The 23832-nt window shown below is 45.5% G+C and overlaps 1 protein-coding gene across 3 annotated transcripts in view; it reads right to left on the bottom strand.

Annotated features, from left to right (window-relative positions):
- disc1 (DISC1 scaffold protein) overlaps window positions 1-23832 on the bottom strand; it is a 34801-nt gene that overhangs the window by 9409 nt on the left and 1560 nt on the right. For 2 of the 3 annotated variants that reach the window (XM_062566628.1, XM_062566629.1), the window contains exons 2-11: window positions 20477-21351; window positions 19730-19799; window positions 18863-19019; window positions 17652-17748; window positions 17250-17482; window positions 15281-15335; window positions 13397-13499; window positions 13066-13254; window positions 6216-6276; window positions 788-1037 (exon numbers count right to left, since the gene is read on the bottom strand). In XM_062566628.1, coding sequence (XP_062422612.1) covers window positions 788-1037; window positions 6216-6276; window positions 13066-13254; window positions 13397-13499; window positions 15281-15335; window positions 17250-17482; window positions 17652-17748; window positions 18863-19019; window positions 19730-19799; window positions 20477-21351 — 2090 coding nt within the window. Of the gene's footprint in view, window positions 1-787; window positions 1038-6215; window positions 6277-13065; window positions 13255-13396; window positions 13500-15280; window positions 15336-17249; window positions 17483-17651; window positions 17749-18862; window positions 19020-19729; window positions 19800-20476; window positions 21352-22681; window positions 23026-23832 lie in introns of those variants that run through there. The other variant, XM_062566630.1, reaches the window with a different exon arrangement.

The following is a 23832-nucleotide window of genomic DNA, read 5'->3' as shown; positions in this document are numbered from 1 at the left end:
AATGTCAGTTCTAATTAACACGCATGTGGGAATTCTGCAAACTATCACCATTAAAGTCATTGAGAAATATTTTGGTAAATCCAAGAAAACAAGCAAACAGGATAGAAATAAGTCTTTGTACTAAACTAACAGATTGTAGTCTCAGAAAGGCTCTCTGGTAGATGTGCAATTTATTTTATTTTTTTCATGAATGTTGGCTTTGTTCCTATCTCAAACAAGTCTGTCAGACTGCGTGGGCGGAGGAGTGTGATGGGAGAATGAGTTTGACTCTGCCCTGAGGCAGTGGACCTCAACTCGCTATGTGTAAGCCAGTGTGCATGCACACACACACACACACACACACACACACACACACACACACACACGTATGCACTCACGCTAAACGCAGGTAGTCACGTAGAAAAAGAGGCTCTTAAATCTGCACTCTGTTGAAGAAAAAAACTCTCCATGGAAGCCAAAAATGGTCCAAGCGGTTGGCACCCATATTTTCCTTGTTTGAAAAAATTACCTTTGAGCAAAAGTGCTAATGGCCTGCTGCTCATCTGGCTGAAGCCGACAGACTTTTTATATTCTGAGAACGGCGTATGAACTAATGGAAAAACTACCATCTAGTAGTGAGTCAGGCACGGAGTCAAAAAATAAGTGAATCTTTAAATAAGACTTTGCTCAGAAGCAAAGATGTGTTGTCATGTGTTGAAATCGTGTGAGACATCAATGATGGACTCAGAGGGGCATCTTCTAGATTTAGCATCTAAATGTCTGTTAGCACAGCAGACGTCGGCGGTACCTTCGTGAACTCTGAGTTCTGCAAGTTGGCGTCGGGACACCAGCGCCCGCCTAGTGCGGTCAGCATGGCACAGTCTTCTTCTTCTTCTTCTTTGGTGCATGGCCGGGTTGGAGGATGGACCGCTGCAGGGGGGGGGTCCTCGATGTCTCCTCCGCTGCAGCTGGGAGTTCGCAGCTGGAGGCCTCGCAAGAACAGGTGACACGCCTCCAGGTCGGCGTCCCAGATCCGATCCAAGCCCGGACAGCCACAGCTAGAGAGACAACGGGCACAATCCAGATAATTAAAAATATGATAGTTAGAAATGGCATGATACTGAAACTATACTCAACAGCTGTATTCATGTATATTATTTATTTGGTCACATGTCTTTTTACTCATCATCTAGCTACCTGTATCTACCTGTAGCTATCTGTAGATTGACTTATTGTTAAGTGTGTTGTGAAATCATTCAATGCTTTATTCCCTTGTATTTCCACACCTGATCGTGTTGAGCTGATCCAATTCAGTGCTCTATGGATGTAACGAGCTAAATCTGATTTGAGATTTGACTTTGCTTATAGCTTTTACGATTAAAAGGTGATTATGGAATAGTTATGGCTCACTAGCACAAGCTATTAAATTAAATGTGTTTAACGCATCGTCCTGCAGTATAGCTTCAATTCCCCACCTCACCATCTGTGTCGCAAATCTCTTGTTTAATGTGCCTACGCATGGGTCAGAGTTTTCCATATTTTTCTCGTCAACTTGTATCTGTTGAAACTTCAGCGTGGGAAGTGGCATTTTATGGAGTGCAAAGCGGCCCTAAAGGAAACCCAAGCACGCAGCCGCTCAAACAACTCACGTAAAATGTTCATTTCAGACCTTTAGAGGTGTTGATCGGTGCGCTTGTGGAACTAAACAGAGGCATCTGCTTCCACTCTGAAGCTGCGCATTTGCCCCCACTTTCCGCTTAACTATAGGCTCATTTTCTGTCTGCAGCTCAGCACTAAACAGAGGTACAACAATGACGCAACGCAATGCTAAACATAGTTTGTCGTGTTTTCCAAGTATGTTGCGACGGAATGCTGACGTCACGACGACACCAAAAGCAAGAGCAACTTCCACTGAGGACGCAAGTCACGACTGAGAACCGCAGCACGACAGCAGAGCGCCGTAGTTGTAAAGGCACAGTAAAGGACATCTTTAATAACATCTCTATAATGGAGCGCTGACAAAAGAATGTGGGCGGGCACGAATCATTCAGCGATTGTTATTCCATTGACAAAGTGTAATGAGAGTGAGCGGCGTGCGCTGCCCTTCTCTTCAAAGCGCTGCAGCAGAGACAGAAGACAGAGGCAGGTTGTGTTCATCCCTGCTGGGGTCACTGAGCAGGAGTTCAGGGGGAGGACAAGAAGATTGCTTTTTGTTTATCTACACAGTAAGTTACCATCAGTCATTCTTTTTTTTTTTTCACTCTCCCTCGGCACTGACCCTTGTAACGTCCCGGACCAAAGCTCCCAGTGTTAAAACGGAGGGTTCCCGTAAAAAAACAAAACAACCCGATTGAATGGTGAGCAACACGGTCACTGACCAGTGGATTTCTTTGTTTATTGTAGCATTATTTAAGTTAAGCTGGTCACTGTGTCGAGGCAAACCAAATAAAATACAGCTCACAACTGAGAGCTTTTCAAAACATTGTGTTTCCCTTATTCTTCCCTCATTCTTTCAGGAACCGTAGTTAACAAATTATTCCCAAGTAATTATGGTCATATTTTACATCATTGGTCATTTTAGGACCAAATCCGTTGATCAATGTTCCAGCTTTTTGACATGGTTTAGAGAAACAAGGATTTGTTCCTTTACAGGATGAAGATTGAAGAAGGGTTTTATATTAGAGATGTATCTACCATTACATGCCCCAAGCACACATGTATTAACATACAAGCCCTATGATATAGCCCTATAATATATTCAGCATTTTTAATAGAGTGCCTCCTTGCTGTGCAATTAAGATTTGAGAAATTGCTCATTCAACATCCCATGTAAACAAACTCAAAGGCAGAATACACTCAGACAATAGTGTTTAATCTCTCCCTCTGTTCCATCCACTCTCGCCATCACGAGGCCCCCTAAACAAATTGAATGCCACTTGTATTCCAGCCCATCTCCGGCCTGAAAGGGCTGCCAACCTCTGTACTTTGCCAAAGCACGCCTCTCAGGCATTTCCTAACCTTCATTTGGCACCCAGACAATGGAAAAATTGCTGTGCCCCCCCCCCCCCTGCACTTCGCCGCGCGGCTTTAGTGGGGACGCACCCAGTGAGCCGCGCCATTGTTATTATTCGCCTCTTCTGAAGTGGAGGGAGACACACTCGCACACGGATACGGGTGGGCACACGTGTTTAGCTGACACACAAAGCCTCGTCAATCATTCCATGTGGGGATTCAGGTTTTTTTCCCACATTTCCTCCAAAAATGTGAAAGCCTCGCCAAACACTTCTCGTCAAAGAAGAAGCTTCATGGCACGGGGAACGCAGACAACAAGTCAGTTCATCCCTCTGAGGGCGGCCTCCTGGTGCCCGTAGGGACGATCTCCTCCCCCCCCCCCCGGGGGGGGTTCATTGGTGGCTGCCCCGCTGACGGGCCCCGTAATAAGGAGTCCTTCTACCGTGTCTCAGCCACTCCTGTTGGGACCGCTGACTGACAGGACTGCTCTGTTTCTCCTCCGGCCATTACGGACCCGAAACAGACGCAGGAAGGATTGTAAGAATGTGCGTTTGGAAGGAAGGAGGGAGGGAGGGAGGGGGCGGCCTGGTTCAGCCGGGACCAGCGGGTTCAGTTAGACCTCTGCAGGGTGGGAAAGCACAAAGCGGGCCCACACTGAACTCCGCTCGGCATCCGGTTCATATGCTCAGCCGCGTCCTCGGGTCTCTCACACATGAATACCAATGACGGACCGCCTGTGGAAACACAGACCCTATCTTCAGTCACAGCTGGAGTTTTTAAGCTATCAAACTATCAGCCATTTCCCCAAGACATTATTACCCGGGATAGAATTAAACGAATGCTGAAGCTTCATCTCAGTGCTCCTGATATTTAGCATCCCCCAAAAGCCATAAACACAGTGAGAATTCACACGAGAAAGCACAAAGGAGATGATGATGTTTTCACCTTAATCACACGGCAACATCTCAAGTAACACCAACTGAGGAGAGGTGCTAATATTATGGTGACATTCAAAGGGAGAATGTGTGGTAGCAAACTGAACAGTTAGTAAGCCGGGTGGCTTGATGTCCGGGGAGGTTTTTAACAGCAGAAAACCACGTTTCCTCTGTTATACACACATACTGTATATTTGTCCTCCATGTTCACAAATGTGTACATTGAAAGTACTAATAGGTTGTTTTTTTTCACTCCCTGCTCCGTCGCTTTTAACTAGGAGAACATGTCTTTTCTTAGTATGTTAATGACTTGACTAGGGCCAGTTGCATTGTATCCATTAAATATGATAAACGACATCCAAATCTTAACAGAAGAATGCATTAATGTCGGAAATATTCAAGAGGCATTTCCTAATGAAGCATCTACATAATGTATTAAACAACTGTGCACTGCTGCTCATCTGAAATGAAAAATGATTTTTGTTCTGGTGACACACTTACAGCATCTGCGCTGATCTAACATCCTGTTCTAGTCTTTAGCAAGGAAGAGATAATTGGTTTTTTCAAAACCTCCCGTCTCCACGGAGACCAGACAGCTCACCAGTACTAATCTGCCTCCCTCCTCCTCCCCCGTCCCCCCTCTTCCTCCCCTCACATCACATCTCCAGCGCTCTCCATAAACAGTAATGTACGTTAGAGCTGACTTATAAAATTTACAGTGGAGAAAGAGTGTGTGTGTGTGTGTGTGTGTGTGTGTGTGTGTGTGTGTGTGTGTGTGTGTGTGTGTGTGTGTGTGTGTGTGTGTGTGTGTGTGTGTGTGTGCGCGCGTGCATACGTACTCATGTGAGGATAATTGCCCATTCAATCAAGCCAAATATGTGTCACTGTGCCAAACTGGAGCTGGAGGAAGCTATCGGCCCTCGCATGGAGGCAAAGCTGCAGATGTGATTTGATCTGGACCGCTTTTGGTTATGGAAGCTGATCCAAAGCTTCTGTGCCAATAAAATAATATACGGATACTCATGTGATGAGCAGCAAAATTAATTACCGAAGAATGTCCAATTAATGTAATTTTCTTTATTTCAATAGTGATGCGATTAGATGCATGTGATCTATATAATAAAGTATTCTATATCACATAATACAGTTTTACCTTTTACACTTTTGTTTTATTGTTTCATTGATATTGGTAGTGTGAGACTGAAGGGACAAAAATAAAAGGGCTTTCTGGATTTAACATCTGAAAAGTTTACCTCAAGGGAGAATAAATGGAGCTTAAAGCATAACATATTTCTTAAATCCAGACAATGGCTTCTAGTGTGTGGAAATAGGCTGCACCTCTTTTGTAAATGTAAAAACACAAAGCATCTGTGTTCCCTGTTGACGGAAAGCTTCCCGAGCCTCGCTCCCCTGCTGGGCACTGAGATCTCAGCCATGATGCAACTTGACCTCGCAGAGCCGCGTCGCTCCACAACAAACACAGCCGTGCTGGGTGTGGCCTACTCCTGGCGTCCCCTCAAAGGGCCGACCCTCCTCCTCCAAGGATGCAACGTGGAAAGCTCTCGCACACAAAGGCACGGGTCAAGAAGGCACAAAGTGAGCCGAGGCGGCCTAACCTCTGAACGCTTTAGAAAAACTGAATAGAAAGCACAGCTGATGCAGCTTGCACAGACATTTTCCAAAAGGCTGCCGGAGAAGAGCCGATCGCTCTGCAGCTCCTCTGTGCTGTCTGTGTCGACGGAGGCGAGCTAAACGGCTCAGACATCCATAAGGAAACATAAACACGAGCGTGGTGTCGACACTTGTGTGGGTTCACAGGCTCTGCTCGGATAAATCGGCTACTCAGCACATCGCGGTCCTGTTATGTGACTGACAGGCGGCCTGCGCGGCCACCCTCAGCACAGAAGACATGTCCTCTGTTATTTAGGACCCCAGAGATGCAGATAGAAACAACAGAACAGGGGGTTATTTTCTGAAAAAGTTTGTACAAAGGAGGGTTAATGTGGTAACTGAGCCGATGTGGAGGAATGACAAATGAAGCATGTAGAACATGTGGGAGGAGGGAGACAAATTGTGCAGGTGAGAAATGGAGAGGAATGTGAGAAAGGAGTGAGAAAAAGGTGTGAGTGCATGATGAGATGGTTGAGTTGACGTAATTAGGAGGGTGTTCTGCTTAGAGGACGACAAAGATGAGAGGTAATTCCCTGCAGGATGCTTCTGTTTGTCTCTCTTTTTTTAGTTTTTAGTCTCCATCGATTCTGTACTAAAAAAAGCACAAAGCACTCTTACCTGTGCAATCTGTCCTCCAATAACTTGACGTACTTGGTAGTGTTCTCTTCGAGCCTGCTTTCTGTATGGAGAGAGAAGCAGAGAGGACAGCCTGTTAGGGGCACTTCATTTACTACTTATATTGGCCATGATGGAGTATCCTAGAAACAATTCACAACCTTTTATACAATTAAAGCTGACTTTTAATTAGCTACAATATATAAAGCCACTTAATGGCAGCAATCATCTCTGCACATAAACTGCAACAGTACCCATCAGTACAAAGGTCCAGCTGGCACACGGTTGAGGAAACATGACTGTCCCTGCTGTAAGAGGGGATCGTGGTGGAGACGGCCGGAGGATTAAAGGGGATTCTAACATGGCATCGATAGGTCTGCATACAGAGCCTTTCCGTGGGGCATAAAGTTGGATGGATGGATGGCTTATGTTGCTTCCTGTGCCCTTCTGCCAGCAGTGAGCTGTGCCTGAGGAGGCAGACGCAGGCTGGCTGAGTGTTAGTCAGGATGGAGAGGAGGGCAAGCTGAGCGGCGTTAATGAGCTCATGTATGAAACATGAGAGCAGCAGCAGGTCTTTGAACACAATAGGATGCACTTACATCAAATTGCGCCCTATACATACGTGCGCACACCCAAGCTATAAGGTACCATAGAACTGTCCTCCTCCCCACTCATGGGTCTGGTCATCCCAGCATCTGTACAACTCAATAATCAGAGTGCTTTCCCACTGGGGATGTCTGACTACAGAGGCACTGATTGCAATTTTGTTGGCCAAAGTCTGAATTGCATGTTCCAATTTGTGCGGGTTTCTATTTTTTTTCTTCTTAACACCCATAGTCTTGTATGTATTCACCACACGCCCGAAAATATATTTCAACTCTCTCATTATCAGCGGATACCGTCAATAATTCAGTTCCTTTATTTTAAGCGTCAGCTTCAGTGGTTTCTGACCATATATAAAAATATATAATTCTAAGGGAAATGAAATAAATGATTGTATCTTTATTTAGATATATGCTTTGAAAAAAAAAAGAAACTGCATTGCAGTGCTGTATGATAAGCTGCTCAATAAGGAAATGAAAAACCTTCATAATTTTCTCTCTAATGTCTGCTTTATAGTACTGTCAACATATGGGCCTGTCACTGGGAATCCTCTGAACAGCATGGATGAGAAGGAATTACTTTGGTTGGTTCTGATTCAATAAGACGTCTGTGTCTTAGCGGCGATGATGATGCTCTCCGAGCTAGAAACAATAAGAGCAAATATACCCATTAAAAAACACGATTAAGTCCCAAATGGACATTTTAAATAATGAAAAAAATGCAAAAAATGGTTGGAAGCTACTGTATTATATTGCCACTTGGCTTCGCTCACACAGTGAAAAAGTCACCTAATTGGCTGCTCAGAATCTCTCTGTTTGAAGTATAATTTGTATCATTGTCTTGATAGTAGTTATTAGACAGCATCAGCTCCAGGACGTGACGAGCTGGTGGCTGGCACAGGGGGGAGGAAAGGAAGAAGTTTCAGACTAAGGGCCTGTGGGACACACACACACACACGCACGCACACCCCTGTGCTCGATTAGAGGGAAGAGGGAGGCCACTGCCGTAGCCATCAAATATGTGGTTGGCAGATCTGGTGTACGCGGACCAGACAGCTCACTTACCACCCCTCTAATTGCTATGCGAGATCCTATCCCACCTGACAGAGTCTCCTGTGTCAACTTCCATTCATGTCGGCTCCGGTAGGCAGCGTGCAAGGAGATAGCCATTGAATAATACATGGGGGTATTAAGCCTGACTTGGAATGGCACAGGGCATGTACAGATGTGAGATGAATAAGTAGGCTACAGTTGGAACAAGAGCAGGAGCTATATTTAGAAATGGTATACAATGAGGAAAAGAAACGGTCAATACATATACATACAAGTTTAACTGGATGCATATAATACATAAGGCGGATGAAAAAGGCAGATAGGACGTGAATCGTAGTAACTGTTAACTTAGTATCTATTTCCATGATAATGTTGAGAGGCAGTGTGCCACCCTGTCGCCATGCCAACCGGTGGCAAATTCGAGTGAGCCTCTTCGGGGTGTGACGGATGAAAATAATCTTTTCTTTATAGAATGGGACCAGACATCAAGCAGCAGAGCCTCCTCCTGTGCCGAGTGGAACCAGAGCACTGGGTGATATTGCCACTTCCTGTAAGTCTGCGGGAGGCTGCTGTCATTGGCAGGCCATGCGAATAAATACTGCACTAAGAAGAGAGCCTGTCTGTTAGTCCCTAATATATGCAGCAGTATTTCTGTTTTTTTAAGTAACCTTACAAAGGCGATCACAGAGCCCACACTGGACAAATTCATGAGCTTTTGTGAGCTCCTCAACGCCGGTGATCTCAGCGGCCACTAAACATCAGGGGTCGCTGCCAAGCACCTCGGCCAAAATTGAAGAGGTCATTCATCCAAAAAAATAAACACAACTATTGAAAGATTATGAGAATGTGTTACTCTGACTTAGGAGAAAAAGACAAAAAGTACTTGACTAATCTAGGTCAGAATACTTCATTATTCTAAAGAAGGAATAATTACTTCAGCTAAATTGATGCAAAGTTCATAACAAAAGAAATTACAATCAGCAAAGCAAATTGAGCGGACATATCGCAGAGGAAGTTTATGGGCTTTAACGACGGCAATGTTTTAGCATTAGCCGCTGCATTATGAGTATTTGAACAGCTCTCTAATTGAAAGCAAACAGTGCAGCAATTTCTTCATCGCCTCGTAACAATGGAAGCGACCAGCATCTGCGAGGCCTCGTCGTCGCCAGGCAAAAGAGAGGCGGCTCCGTGCTGACGCAGCACTGCCGATGCCATGAAGGCCTGCGCATAATAAGGCAGAAGAGAAATTGCGTGTCTTTGTAATTGACTTGAAGGCACCGGCGGTGATTAATGTGTTTAAAGCTCGGCTCGCGCTGTTTGAGAGCAACGGCACCGCAGGTAACGCAAACACACAGTCAGCATATGCAGACAGTGACATCGTATGGCTGTGATGGCTGTGTATGCGAACGTAACGGCAGCCGCGCATCCAATGGAGGGAGAGGGACAGGCGGGCAATAACCCATGGTGCTTAGAGGCTGTGGGATCAGCTGGCGTGGTCCAAACATTCGCGGGGCGACGTATAAATGCACAACAAAAGGAATCATTATACAAAAAAGTGTATAAGTGAAAATATAGCTTTTATTCATGGCTACTGAAATACTCTGACTTTGCTCACTATCATCATAACTGAAGTTGAACTAGTTTTTTTTTTTTTTAAGAGATTCTAAACTTACTTTGCTGTGGGCTGCAAAATAAATAAATAAATCTGTTTAAATGGCTAAATCTGGGCAGCACTAAAATACCCAACAAATAACAAGTCTCTCAATTGCGGGGCCATTAAAGCTTTGAAATACTATCTCAACAGCTCACATCCCAGCTCCATTAAACTGGCACCCTATTATCTCCTCAGTATCCTTTGAGAAACTCCATTAGCACTGGGCTAATACATTTTCCACGAACAACCTTTCTCTTAACTAGCCATGCTAGCTGCTCTCTTAAGGCTGTACTCGGGGACCGAGTGGTGCTTTTAGCCAAAGCTGACGTCAGTGTGCCAACACGCTCACGTTTGCAATTGGGAATAAAGGGTGAGGGTGATTGGATTGTCTTGCGGCTGTTTAGTATTTGACCACCAGGTGATGGGACCAGATGGAAAGTCAGACTAATCAAGCTATTTGATTCTGGAGCCAAGTGGTGGAGCTAAAATGCAGCTACTTTGGTGAAAAACAAAGCTTTGCTGTTGAAACTCAACCTCCTTTTCGGGTTGTATCGCACGCAAATGGTCCTTTTAGAGCCATTGTAGTAGAAACCCAGACAATCTCATTTGGTTTTTTAGTAGTTCTAATGGGTATGGATGTTAAAAAACTCCCAATGTAGTGATTCTTACACTGAATCACAGGAAAAAATAAATTAATACTGCCAAAACTTCAGTGACAAAAAGCTTGAAACATTCTCCCAGGTCCACTTAACCACTACAGCGCTCTCAATCATTTAGACACTCTATAGGAGAAGAGCTGTTGTATGTTCCATCATGTTCTCAACAGAAGCGCCCTGATAGAAACAGGGTCATGAATAAATTATGTACGTCCTTGTCTTTACTATTTAATTACACAGACGGACAGTACTTGGATGTACACTTCAGGTGCTGGTCCGGTATGGAAAGCTGATTTTAGTCTGAATGGACTCCCGACTCCCTTCCAAGGACCATAAAGCACTGGAGTGGGAGATGTTTAAAGAAAGATGGTGGAGATGCAGCTAAAGACCAAAAAACGTACACATAAATTAGTCCCGGTGGAGCCATGTGGAGACGACAGCCTGACTACAGAATGTACCACCTGGCTACTAACAATAGCATCAAATAAGCATTTATAGAATACTTTGATGAATGAGGAGTGCAGCACTCTGACACCCCCTATTTGAATGTCCTCACCCCTGGGGGTCATTTACTCATGTTAGTCAGCTCTTCAATTATTTATTTGTAAATTTAGCCTCACTCCAGATCTCTCTTGGGGGCAAAATTATACTCTCAACGGGGAATCAAACCTCAGGCTATAATGGGTTCGGTATTCATCAGCACTCCCGCCAACGGCAATTAGGGACGTAATGGCTCCCAGGCGCCAAAAAAAAGATCCCGCACTCCAGAGGACGCTGGGCGGAGACGCTCAACAAGCTGAAGCTGCATCTGCATGGACCTTGTCCAGGGATCTATGTGTTGCTCTGGAGCTCGTGCCATGACATCAGCCTTTTGAAGAAGGCTTTAATGGTGTGGAATGACACTAGTGTCAGTAAGGATGAGCTAGAAATGCCTCAGAAAGCAAAAGAGCGGCACACCATTATTTCTAATCTCCTCCAGTTGAAGAAATGCTAATGTGCTATTTGTGGGCTATCAGTTTCCAGATAGCATGCGCCAGCCCCTTATTACCAAATAGGACGACAGTTTAATGAGCCCCTTGTTTGGTGTTAGCAACGCTTTGTGAGATCGCGCCTGACGCCATATTGCGCGCGTGCCCACTTGAGTATTCGAGCAAGTCACACAACCAATCATTAACTTGCCGTCTCTTCTCACATTCGTGACGCGTCTCTTGCCTCATTCCCGTCCCTTTGTTCAGAGCGAGCGTGTGCAGGTCACCCCGTTTGTTTCCCAGCCTCGAGGTGAACTTGAACGCGACTCATTCTCGGTCTGTCAAGGTGTTGAGGACTGTATTTCAACAACAATTATCAGAAAGGTGATTGAATTTCATGCACAAAGGTTAAGGGGAAGTAACTGTCATTTGCAAGTAAAATTATTTGGTTTCTAGTACAGTGCTATCAAAGCATCCCCCCATAAAAAGTTGATGCAACTCTGCCTCGCTGCACAATGAAAGGCTGCCCTCTAGTGGCAGCAGAGGGCACTTCAGGACATGACAACGGACCCTGCAGCCACAGGCCTTAACAGTCTATACAACAGTGTTTGCTAGATGGCTGATTTCACACCTCGGTGTTGCAACAGGAGCCTGTGCTCCAGTCTGTGGTCTCTGCACACCTGTTCTGGCCTTGTTGATTCCCTTTCTCTCTCTCTGGGCTCGCGTCTCAATGTGTCAGAATAGTGACCTTTTTTTTTTTTTTTTTTAATCTTTAGAAATGCCTATGTGACTGATGGAGTTAAGAAAGCACCGCTGCAGGTGGTGCTGTCAAAGGCAATTTACGTCTCTACCAGAGCCATGAGGCCAAACCAATCTACACAAGCCATCCGTCAAAAAAAAAAGTGAGCCTTTTCATAAGCGGCATTGCGATCTCCTCTAGATAGAGTGTTCACACGCCGAACCATCATGTCTGCACTGAGTAGCTTGGAGGTAATTGGCTACTTCACACAATCTAAAGCTCATTTCCCCTGCACGCACACACACACACACACACCCGCCACCCCTCCCCTTCCTCTCAACAACTGCCAGTCCTGCTGGTAACTAATTTGATGCCGGCTCCCCACTGACAGCAGATCACTTCCCCTTCATTTGGGAGAAAAGTCATCTCCCATTGATGTTCTCCCAGCGTGCAGGGACATCAAGAGAAGACTTCTCTTTCAAATAGCTCCCATGAAGCACATTGGAATTGATTTTTTTTTTTTTAAGGTGTATTCAAAGACAGTGAGAAGCACCTTTTCCGAAAAGCAACACTGAAGCTTTCCAGTCACAGCGGGCAAGAAAATGTTTGTCGTGTGTTCATTTTGCTAAATGGTGCATTTATTTTACCATCCCCACCAGTAGGATGATGCCTTTGGTCCAGTGTGTCTGTGTTTTCGTGTGGGGGCCACCTGTACCTACCTGTACACACGCTGTTTAGCAATCAGACGCTAATCAGACGTCTATCGCGACAACTGCAACTGATTTACACTACACTACGATGCCTTATCAGAGTATAGCTGGATTATTGATGATTGTTTTCCAGTTTCATGTTTTCTTTTTCGTCAGCTGACAAAAGAAGAGCTCAAATTTAAATCAGTGTTGGCCTTCAGATGAATGATGAATGTGCTTTATGCAAACAGGCAGCTGCTTGTTGATTCAACGTGTGTAGGTCAGCATGTCCTCACATCTGGTTTACAAAGCAGACACACGCAGGTGGCGGAAAAAAAACTGGTGATGCCGGTTTAAAAGGGCAAAGATCAATAATTGATCGCCCTATAAAATGGCAAGAAAGTTGGCCAGTTAAAATAAAAAAAGTTGTTCCATCTCTGAATGAGATTTGGGCCGTGTAGTTTTCCCCTCTTCTTGGCGTCCGTGACTCACCGTGCTGGGCCTCCCTCTGCGCCAGCTCCTCCCTGAGCTGCTGCCGCTGCGCCTTCATCCTGCCCAGCTCCTGGCTGCTCCCCGAGCTGAGGCTGTGCAGCCTCTTAGCCAGAGCGTCCAGCCGGTCCCTCTCCAGGAGCACCGCCTTCATCTCGGCCTTCAGCTCCTTGGCACTGCTGAAGTCATTACCTGCACCGGTGCAACGCCCATTAATGAGCGCCTCCGTCATTAACGGCATAATTAAGGGAGGCTAATGGTAGCCGATCCAAGCAAATGAGGTAAATAGAAGAAGCGACACGGAGGAAGGGTTGAACGGGGGTGTGGTAGTTACCCGAGATGGCTGCCAGCTTGGCTTCATGCAGAGCCAGAAGCTGAGTCTCAGTCTCGCTGGCTTTCCTCCGCAGGCTGCTGCCCAGCCTCTGACTCATGACCACCTGGGGAAAACAAGGACATGAAGAGGCTGAGGAGAGAGCGAGGCGGGGGGGGAGGGAGGGAGGGGGGAGTAACTAACAAAACCTTTGCAGACACATGGATCCCACAGGATGCAGAGCTCATCTCCAATTCCACTTTCATTCTCTTTTTGACACTCATTCTTACAAGACCTTGCGGATTCATTTCCGTCCCTCTGTGCTCGGCCTGCTTTGAATACACAGCCGAGCATCAACGGCGATCTGTTACCTAGCCCATAACCTTTTCGAAAAGGCAAGAGAATGCGTCTCCTTTCACGTGGACGGACACGGAAATATGAAATCTCCATAAAAGACGTCATTAGAATGTCAGGGAGGAAAAAGGCCTTGAATGTCACGGCGCCTGACGGCCTTCGCGCCGCTGTATCCACAGAGGAGTCGATGGCTTCAGATACCGCCCGTCTGGCCCCTCATCTTCCCTCACTCTGCCCTTTAAACCTCTGTTCTTTCCCTTGTATTCACTGTGAATAACAGCCCCGACACAATACCCATGAAGCGGCTGTCTTTTGAGGAACTGTTCTCACCGCTCAAAAGGGATGCAAAGACGGATTTTCCCAAAAAAAATCTCCGTCTTGGATCTGACGTGTTTTTTTTGCAACACTTTGAGAAGACTGTCAAATGGGTTGGTATTTCTGAAGGGGAACATCTCCAGGGAGTTCTCTTCCCACAGCAATACAACCAACAGCCTTGCATAATAATATTTCACGCACTACATGAACTGGAAACTGCTCTTGAGCGCCTTTCAAACTGTAGAAATTCTTGCGTCTGTGATTTCATTTCAAATCGGGGAGCTGTTCTTCAGTCTTGGGGAAAAAAAGTCAACTGCGAAAGTGAAAAACTACTTTCATGACTGCAATCATTTTGTCACAGCAGGTCTGCCATTTTCCACATGGTGGCTAACTCATTTAGGAACAACACCTTTTCATTTCAACCTAACAATGGGCAATCTTTTGATTGAGGTAAAAGTGTGTCCTAGTGGAAAGTCCACATATTCCTTTAAGGCGCGATTGAAATGTCGACCAGCCAATTTGATGATGGCTTTCTAAAGAACAAAGTGAGAGCAAAGTGGTCTTTTCTGAGCCCCCGTCCTGCGCCACGGACTGCCTTTCTCCCTCTTTCCTTAAACCAACACTTCTAACGGATTTCTGCTGCTTCCGGCTTTTTTGAGCTGCAGAGATCTATGTATAGAGATCAGTGAGAGGGGAAAATAGCCCCCTTAGAAGCAAAGGGGAACTCCAGAGACACAGCACATACAAAGGGGAAACATGCAAAGCCACGCGCACACACACACAGGAATACATTGCTGACACGGATAGAAAAGCCAACAAAAGCCGTACTAGCCAAACAGATATTTCACACAGTGCACATATATCTATGAATCCATCCGTCTAAGGGCTGCTAAAAAGCTCAATCCAAACCACTACAATCAAACCACAAACTTAAGTACCAGTTGCTTAAATCTCATCAAAATTACTCAGATATTTATATTTTTCGCTTAGCTTTTTTAAAAGTCAATTTTATAAAACAACAACTTTTACTCTTATGGAGGGTTCACTGCCTAGTCCCATGATAACAAGATCAAGACTACAGACATTTGGTTTGCATATTTAATATGTTGACGCTGGCACACAGGATAGGCTTTCCAGCGGGACTTACTTCTCATTAGATATTCACAAACATTCATTACTGGCATGCTGAGGGGAGGCTGCGCTTTTTGGACTAAATGGGTCAGAGGAACAGTGGCTTACTTTAGCAGTGACTTCCTTGATGGACAAATTCAATCCTTGCTGCTGTTCTTGGAGTCTGTAAAAAAAAAGAAAAAAGACATAAACCAGTTAGATTGCAGCCCTGAAGGTAATTTCTTTCTTTTGGGTGCTTCAAGCGGAAGCAATAGGTGGCAATAAAGGGATTAAAGATCCACTAGTTTACAGTAATTTACTCATGTTGCTGCTAAACACAGAGTTACTGAATGTTTTATAACTCCCATAAAGGAATATCTTAAAAGATCTGCTCTGATCAATAAGAGGAAAGCAGTAGGCACTAATCATTTCGGTCTAGATTCTTACATCTGCAGAAAAAAACGTATTAACGTTGATTCAGACTGATAATGTGAGAAAAGCATAAGAGCTCTATTTTAAATTTCACATTTGGAACCAAAACTCTAACTAGTTGGCTGGTGGTGGTGGCTGTCGGCATGATCATTTCATATATCAAGGGTAGTGACACTAATGTGTATTCGTGTGCATGTATGGAAACGTGCAAATGGGACAAGGTCACATTATTCAGTGACAGAGATATACGTCAATTAGTAGAAGAAAACTAAATGAGCATAAAATCCATCATGCAAAACAGAGTCACCTTCAAATGTTCCCAATCAGCTCATTTCACAAAAATCAGTAAGCACCTTTCTTTTGAGGGGAGCGGGGGGAGGGGGGGGGGGGTTTCCTGTGGTTTTTGAGGAAGGGAACCACAAGTAACACAATCATCCTGATGACCAAAAGCACACAACCTGCAGGTGAATCTGAGGTCGCAATTTCAATCAGTAGCGAGAATATATGCATGCCAGCTGGGGTGAGAATACGTCAGATATCAAATCATGCCAGTGATGGCGGGTCACGCCACCGAGAAGGCGATAAGTACAATTTACATCTTTCTAATGAGTGGCAAGACAGAGACGCTTTCCAGAGTGCAGAGGATCCGATGCAAACTAATCATTCGCATCTGAGAAAAACCATTAAAATTCAAAGCCGGTTAAAGCAGGTGTGAGGGAATAGGATTGAGGGCACAGGGGGATTCGAGGAATAAAGAAGTAGTTGAGGGTACTAGGATGCTTCTTCTCTGAACCTGAAAACAAACAAATCATTCCTTGCAAAGTCTTGTACAATTATTGCAGTATGTCGCATTCATTTTGGCTTCTGCTTTTGTTCAGAGCGACTCCCTATAAGTGCCATCCTACCCAATTTGAGCTACATCTGCATTGTCGAAGCACATTTACTTGAGGTGATAATTGGGTTGGAAACATGACTGTGCTTTTGTTATAAATAGGTTGTACTTTTTTTGCTATGAGACCAGACGGTGAAAGATGCCAAACGCCACTTTGTCGGTCGGAGGACGAATGAAGCTGGGAGGCTTTTCATGAAATAGAGAATGTACTCCTACACGTCCTCCTATAAACAAGCTCATTTAATGATAAGGAAATACGTGACTTAATACAGGAAAAACATTAATGGACTGATGATTGTTGTCATGTTGCTCCCTCTCATAGCTCACTAGCAGCTCCACCTGGTGACTGACAGTACTGCAGAAACTACTCACTGAGTGATAAGAGTTTTCTGCCATTTACCCGATACTAAATCTATTAAGAGCACATTACGTAATAATTAAATCCATCAAGTAAAATATACCACAAGTGCAACCTTTAGCCAATCATATCACTTCTGAGTAATGTCAATGTAGAAATGGGTCAGAGTTATGGCGTTTGGCTAAGTTCACTGTCAGGTCAGGGGAGTTGCACTTTGATTGGCTAACGTGTCAAAAATAAATGTTATGTATGATTACATTTGTACGTTTTTCTCAGAAGCACATACACCTTTTGGACAGCAACAGATAATGTGTAAAGCTCAGCTCACGTAAAATAGGAAGCATCATTAAAAGTCTGCCTTTTACAGATGCTGCACCTGTAAAAGACACGATATCCTGCACATACGTGACGCCCACCTGAGCAGGGAAGGCGAAGGAGAGACGGAGATCTGCGCGCGGCTTTCAGAGGCGACGAGGTCCTGCAGCGTTCGGCTCAAGTCGCGCAGCTGGGCCACGGTGCAGCTCCTCAGCACGGAGCCCTCCAGCTCCTCGGCCTCCACCTGCTGCTCCTCCTGCTGGATCCGCTGCCCCAGGCATCGGCTGCGCTCCTTCAGCTCCGTCAGCCTTCGCTGCAGCTCTTCCATCTCCTCCTGCATGGGTTTTATTCATACTCTTTGCATTAGGCATCGGGGAAGGAGAAGGACTGCACATCAGCACAAGCCCTACCTATGAATAGTTAGTGTTTGTCAGTATCATGTTAAACATGTGCGTGAACTGAAGTGAGCTTTGTAAGCTTTAATTAATGAGAGCGAAATTTACCTCCACCATTCGCTTCTCTCGGATCAGGCAGTCTCTTCGCTGCAGTGACCCCCGCGATGAGTCGAGCCGCTCCCTTGCATCAGGCCCGACGGTCTCCCTGACAACCAGGCACAAACGCTACAGTGACTACAAGAGCCCCGGCAATGGTGATCTTTAATTATGGCATTTCTATTTGTTCGTACCCTTCATATTTCATGAGCCTTTGAGCAGAAACAAAGGGAAGCAGTACAAGTGCACTGTGTGTGTGTTCAGTGTATTTCACCGAGGCGTCTGACCGCGAGTGGATTTGGGAAACCAGGCAAACAGAGCCTTGCTTTTTACCCTTCCTCTAACTGGCAATGGTGGTATTATCAGCGATAGAAGGCGGCTACTAAGTGACCTATTAACAGTTAACAATTGAATTCAATTTATACAATTCAATATTTTTTATATCTAAACAATACATCTTTACCGGTTAGGGGCCCTTAAAGTGTCCACTGCTTGTTTCGCTCTTATTAGACAATAATATGCGTCAAGTAGTTTTTTAATGTACGTCATTACAGACTTGCGATTCCAAGTTCGAGGCCCTTCCGTGTGGCCCACGGTTCAAACCCATGTCTTATATAACAGAAAGTGTGTTACCTGTCTATAGTGTTTAAAACACTCTGAGGGGACCGTATGTGTGGAGTAACCGTGCAATGCTGCATTTGTTCAGGGTACACTCGGGAAAGGCCCCACCTGATCCTTCCTGTTACAAGAGATATTTTTAAGTCTCTTTCATAACTCCAATCCTGCAACATTATAATGGAAGATAGATCACGGTCATAGGCCAAAGATAATGAACTCATTTTAACCACATGATAAAGCTAATTTCTGAAGAACCTGTTGACTTCAATTCCACAGACGAGGTAGCAACACTTTGTTATTGTTAACTACCATGGAATATAAGACCGTAACAGATGTATGATTGGTAAATTATTGTTCTCGAAATAAAATAATTATGAATAATACCATTACAAAACATAACTTTATACAACTATGCATTCATTTAAAATACAATTTACGCTTCAACATGGTTTTCCAAATGTCAATAAGAAAAAAGAAACTTCATTATTAAAACAGAGGAAACTGTTCGGAACCAAAGGACTCCTGGATTACCAAGTCAATAAAAGCCACAGAACATGGCGTTTATTCCTCCCTCAGCAGAGCGTGAGCGTCGCTGTGTGACTGACCTGCACTGACCGCACTCCGCCCGCTGGAGGACGCTGTGCACCACCCGTCTCAGCCGCTCCAGAAAAACCTCCACGCTGGGCTGTCTGGAGGGTAAACCCAGCTTCAGGGCGGCCCGCTCCCGGCACAGCTCCTCCAGCTTTTTCCCAAAACGCTCAGCTGAAAACACACAAATACACACACACACACACACATTAGATAAAATGCAGCAACATTACCAGTAAGGTTCAGTTATAAGCAACTAGGGTAAGGTCAGTAGGTTCTGTGGCCTTGCAGAAACCTGATGACTCCATAGGTCATAATATCTACGAGTTTGTATTCACTTAATAAGACGTCTACATACAGGTTCAATGATCAAAATATGGTCGCATTCTGAAAGACATTCAGAGTCTGTATTCTGTCAACAGACAGCTTGCTGTTTCTACGATGACATCTTTGCTATTATTTAAACCTTACAAATCCTTGATTTAGCTTTTACAGCAAGACAAATAATTAACAGTCTCATTTCTTGTTTACAGCATATAGAGCTGCTGACATAAACACAGCAACAGACGTTAACGGGGGGGTGAAGACCTGGTCAAAGGTAGCGATGCATCGAACCAAAAGGCAAATAGAAATACTATTTTCAGCTGTGCCTGCTGTTTACTGCTTGCATTAGTTAGTTGAACTGATTGAGTAGTACAGTGAAATACACATGCAACCTTTAACAATTAAAGGTTGTTTTCTGTATTAATCACTGTAAAAGTTGCTAAACTAAATATTTTTTAATAAAGGCCAACACAGAACAAGAAACTGTCAACGGTCCATCCGCTCCTGCAGTAAACGTGATGGCTTGAGACGACTTATTAAAGCTCAACTGAAAGTCTTACCTGCGTCATAGTCGTCATCCAGGATGGCTTTCTGCTGAAGCCTCTGCAGCTTCAACATCATGGACTCAATCTGAAAGGGAGACCCGATACACACCGAAGCCACAACTGATTACCCAACAGTCCAAAGGGCGAGCCACGACAAACAGCTGGCCCCAAAAACACCAGCCGTATTATGATTTCTGCAATAAATCTTTGCTACAGACAGTTTAAGGGATGTTCAGCCTCTTATACGTTGGATCAGCGGCATAATTACAAATATCCTAAGGGCTATCATTATTTTACAGAAGCGCCTCCTAAACCTCTGGCTGTGTCTACTCCCATTAATACATCACCATATTGTTTAAATATACCTTTTAAGTATATTTCGTATTATACATGTTGTTGAATATTACCAGATATCAATCCTAGACTTAGATTAGGCAAAACCTTTGGTTTAGGAAATTCCTGTAATGGGGCCCCTTAACCTCAAAGTATAGTAGACAGCTACGTGTGTGTTACTATTTTAGGTGTTCAGAAGCGATCCTATTTTGCTCTTGGTCTTAAAGAAATTCTGACATTTTGGGAAACATCATTTATCTTGTTTCTTGCAGAGTGAGATGTGGTCTCATGAGAGCCGTCAACCTTCTCTAACTCTTGGCAGGTAAGCCCCATTTTATTTTATTAATGTCAAAGTATTCCTTGAAAAAGAACATGTTGCCGTTGGAGTCACACTGCGTCTCTTTCACCTCAGAGGACGTTCATGCTCACCTTGGTGTGGGCGCGGTTGTTTTGGAGGCAGTCCTGCAGCACGCCCTCGTACCTCTTCACCAGGTTGTTCCAGCAATGGTCGGGGGCGGGCGTAGCGCTCTCGTAGCCGGAGGTGACGGAGGAGGCGGAGGCGGTGTCTGAGTCCACAGACAGCGAGGCGGTGATCTCGATGTCCACACTTGGTGAGTCACTGTCGGGCAGGTCCGCAGTGGTCTCCCACAGACGCTCCCGCCAAAACCTCCCGCCCGGGGACGTCTCTTCCCGCTCCGCCCGGCTGCTGGAGGCCAGTGATTGGACGGGTGATGCCTGTTGTGAGACACGCTGCCCAACGGACGAAGCTGCTGGTTTAGTTTCAGGCGGACTGAGCGCTCCAGTTGACTGACACAGTGGTTCTGGTTGCCAGGACGGTGGGGAAGTGGTGGCGTCCGTCCTCTGGCTGGAGTTGAGGGACTGCCGGATAAAACTGAAGCTGGAGTTGAAGGAGTCCTCCGGTGAGGACCGGGTGTCCGGGCTCAACCGGAGTTCCTTCTGGGGCAAAGAGGAGGGACCCCAGAGGGTGGAGGCACCAGTACTGGCACCGTAGTCCACGTGAGGAAGAGGATGGGTAACGGAAGAGAGAAGACTCTCCCATGAGCTACATTTGAGTTTATCCGGATGCTGCTCAATCCGTGCGTTGGTCGCCCCAAAGATGTTGTCGTGACGACCAGATGTTCCATTCATAATACAAGTGGTCCTCCCTTCCTCCTCGTCCTCGTCCTCCTCCTCCTGCCCGTGAGTGGTGCTCTGTAGTCTGGACTGCTCTCCTCTCATGTAGCCCGGCCTTCGGTGGAGCCTCTTACGAGCGGCGCTGCCAGCTGTCCCTGATGCTCTGCCACCTGTCGATGCAGAGACGAACCATTAGGGTGGACAACGCGATCATGAAGTAAATACAGACTGAGCTCATAGAACCGGCAGGATTGGATAAGACATCAAGAGAATGCGTTAAATGTGCCAATTACAAAACATCGCAACAACAAGTGTTCTGATTGTGATGTGACCAAACCAAAATGACCTTTTGCCCCGCCCTCTGCCCTCAAAGCTAGCGTTGCTAACCGAATGAGTAACCGCTTGGGCAGATGTCTGACATTTCCCAGAGTTCTGATCCAGCTGTTGGGAAATACCAAAGTCACACCGTCACTTGAGTTAAGGCCCGCCCCTCTCAGCCAAGGAGCATGAACGATACTTCCCAAAGTTACATTTGAATCTGTTTGTCTTTTGGAAAAACACAGCCATTCAGTAATGGCTGTGATTTTCGGTAAAGCTAAATGAACGGCATCCACCTGTGAAGTCTGATGTGGTCCGTACAGTTTAGACACATTTTTGACTGGAAAGAAAAGATGACTGCTAAGATCATTGATTATAGCAGCATTAGTATATTATGTTTTCCCCTTTTGGATAATGGAGAAAACTTTAAAAAATCATTGACATAATAATGTTTTCATAAGCCAACTGTTGCCTGTGAAGTTGTGTTAGTGTCCACTTCATGAAGTCATGAGTCTGATCTCATGAGCCGAATGCTTCGTTTGGTGTTGACAAAGTAGCGTACAGTGGGTCCAAAGACCCAACCAAAAGTGGTTGGGTTGTACATCTTCAAAGCGAAAATCAATAAGCAAATCTTTCTCTTAAGTTCACTAGAGGGAACGTCCTTATCTTTGGTGTGTGAAAAAAGTTGAACTTGTGTTTGCGCAACAAACCGGTACAAAGAAACACGCACTCTGTGTCCTAAATAATGTTACTAATTTACCTCATATTCTGGCTGTTTGAATGACATGTGACGGGATTATATGGACACAAATGGTTTGAGAACCACTGCAGCCGGATGTGTCCAAGCCGAGCATTGACAAGCGATAGAACATCGTGGTAAAAAGCGCACAGAAAGTCGAGCGTGATGATGGCGCTTTGTGTTCGGCGCTGGACACCTGCTGATGAATGAACTCTACGGGCGGGATTCGGAGGCGGAGACAGGCTACAACGTCGGGGATGAACAGCCCCTTTGTGTACAGCTGTGTCGCGCCCTCTTTCACTTCTGCCTCTCAATATTCTCCACCCACACACACACACACACACACTGACACATAGACTTTTGTACAGAGAACACAAGGGGCATTCATACTACTCATCTATATACTTAAAGACTCGATCATACATTAGTTACAATCAAAGTACCTCACTTGGAAACTTCACATTACTCCTCTTTGTGAGCTGGGTTCTTCTGTTTCCAGCTGTACTCGGGCCATCGAACCAACCACGACCACGGTGATGTCACGACTAAAGCCTCCCATGTGACTTGAGCGCAAGCAGCAAAGAAAGACACCACTTTAAGGGAGAGTTTAGATGTCCGTTCCCATTGGGGTGTGTGGCCTCTGTCCGCTGGGAGCGACGCACTAAAGCTCAGGTTGCACAGAGATCCATTAGTGTTTCTTTTATAGACGTGGCCACTGTTCCACAACCGATCCAGGAAACCCAACACTCTGCGTAGGTACCGAACACAACCGCCAGCCATCTGGTGTGGGCAAGATAGAATGTGGAAGCCAACTCAAGAGAGTCAAGGAACGGAAAAGGGGAAGCACTCGTTGATAGAAAGTGGGACTGCATCCTCGTCATGCTTCAATTACACAAAGACGGCTCCTCTGAGTAAAGGGGAAGGAAATGCATCAGGGCTCATCCATTGTGTGCGTGTGTGTGTGTGTGTTTGGGGGCATCTACAACTGTGTTGAAGCCCCTTCAGAGGTATGTAATTGGCTGCTTCCTGCCAGGCTTTGTGCAGAAATAGTTTGCCAGGAATTCCGGCCGAAGCGGCAAAAAAGCAAGCGGGAGACGCAAAGTGGTTCCACAGCATCGACGCCAGCTTTCCCTGCGCAGCGCGTCGCTCGTGTTGAGGAGACTCGTGGGAAAAATAAAAGTGTTTCAGCCCGAGGAGGCTAGATTATTTACCTTGGGAGATTACACAGGCCCTCCTCCGAGCTCGGAGGTTAAACGCCACATCCCATTGGTTGCTGAAAGTGGTTCGGCCAAAGAGTAGAGGAATGCAGAGGATCTCATAAAAACACAAACGTTTGAGGAACAAGCTCAGCAGTCTCAGACACACACAAACACACACACCAGCAGATCTGCATGTCAGCGGCCTCCTGAGAAGCCGCACCGCTCGACAGATGCAACAACTCGCCACTTGTGACCGACCACGGCAACAGAAATGGGGAAATGAAAGGTCTTGAACATAACCAACGGTGACCTGGAAGTGAATCTATCCATCCAAAACAAAAACCTGCCAGTAATGGCGAACAGGAAACTTGAGTCTGAATCTCAGCTCTGGGGAG

This window comes from Pungitius pungitius, chromosome 13 (genome assembly GCF_949316345.1).
Source record: "Pungitius pungitius chromosome 13, fPunPun2.1, whole genome shotgun sequence".
Lineage (NCBI taxonomy): Eukaryota > Metazoa > Chordata > Actinopteri > Perciformes > Gasterosteidae > Pungitius > Pungitius pungitius.
Note: the sequence above shows the minus strand (reverse complement) of the source record. Positions and strands in the feature narration are given on the sequence as shown.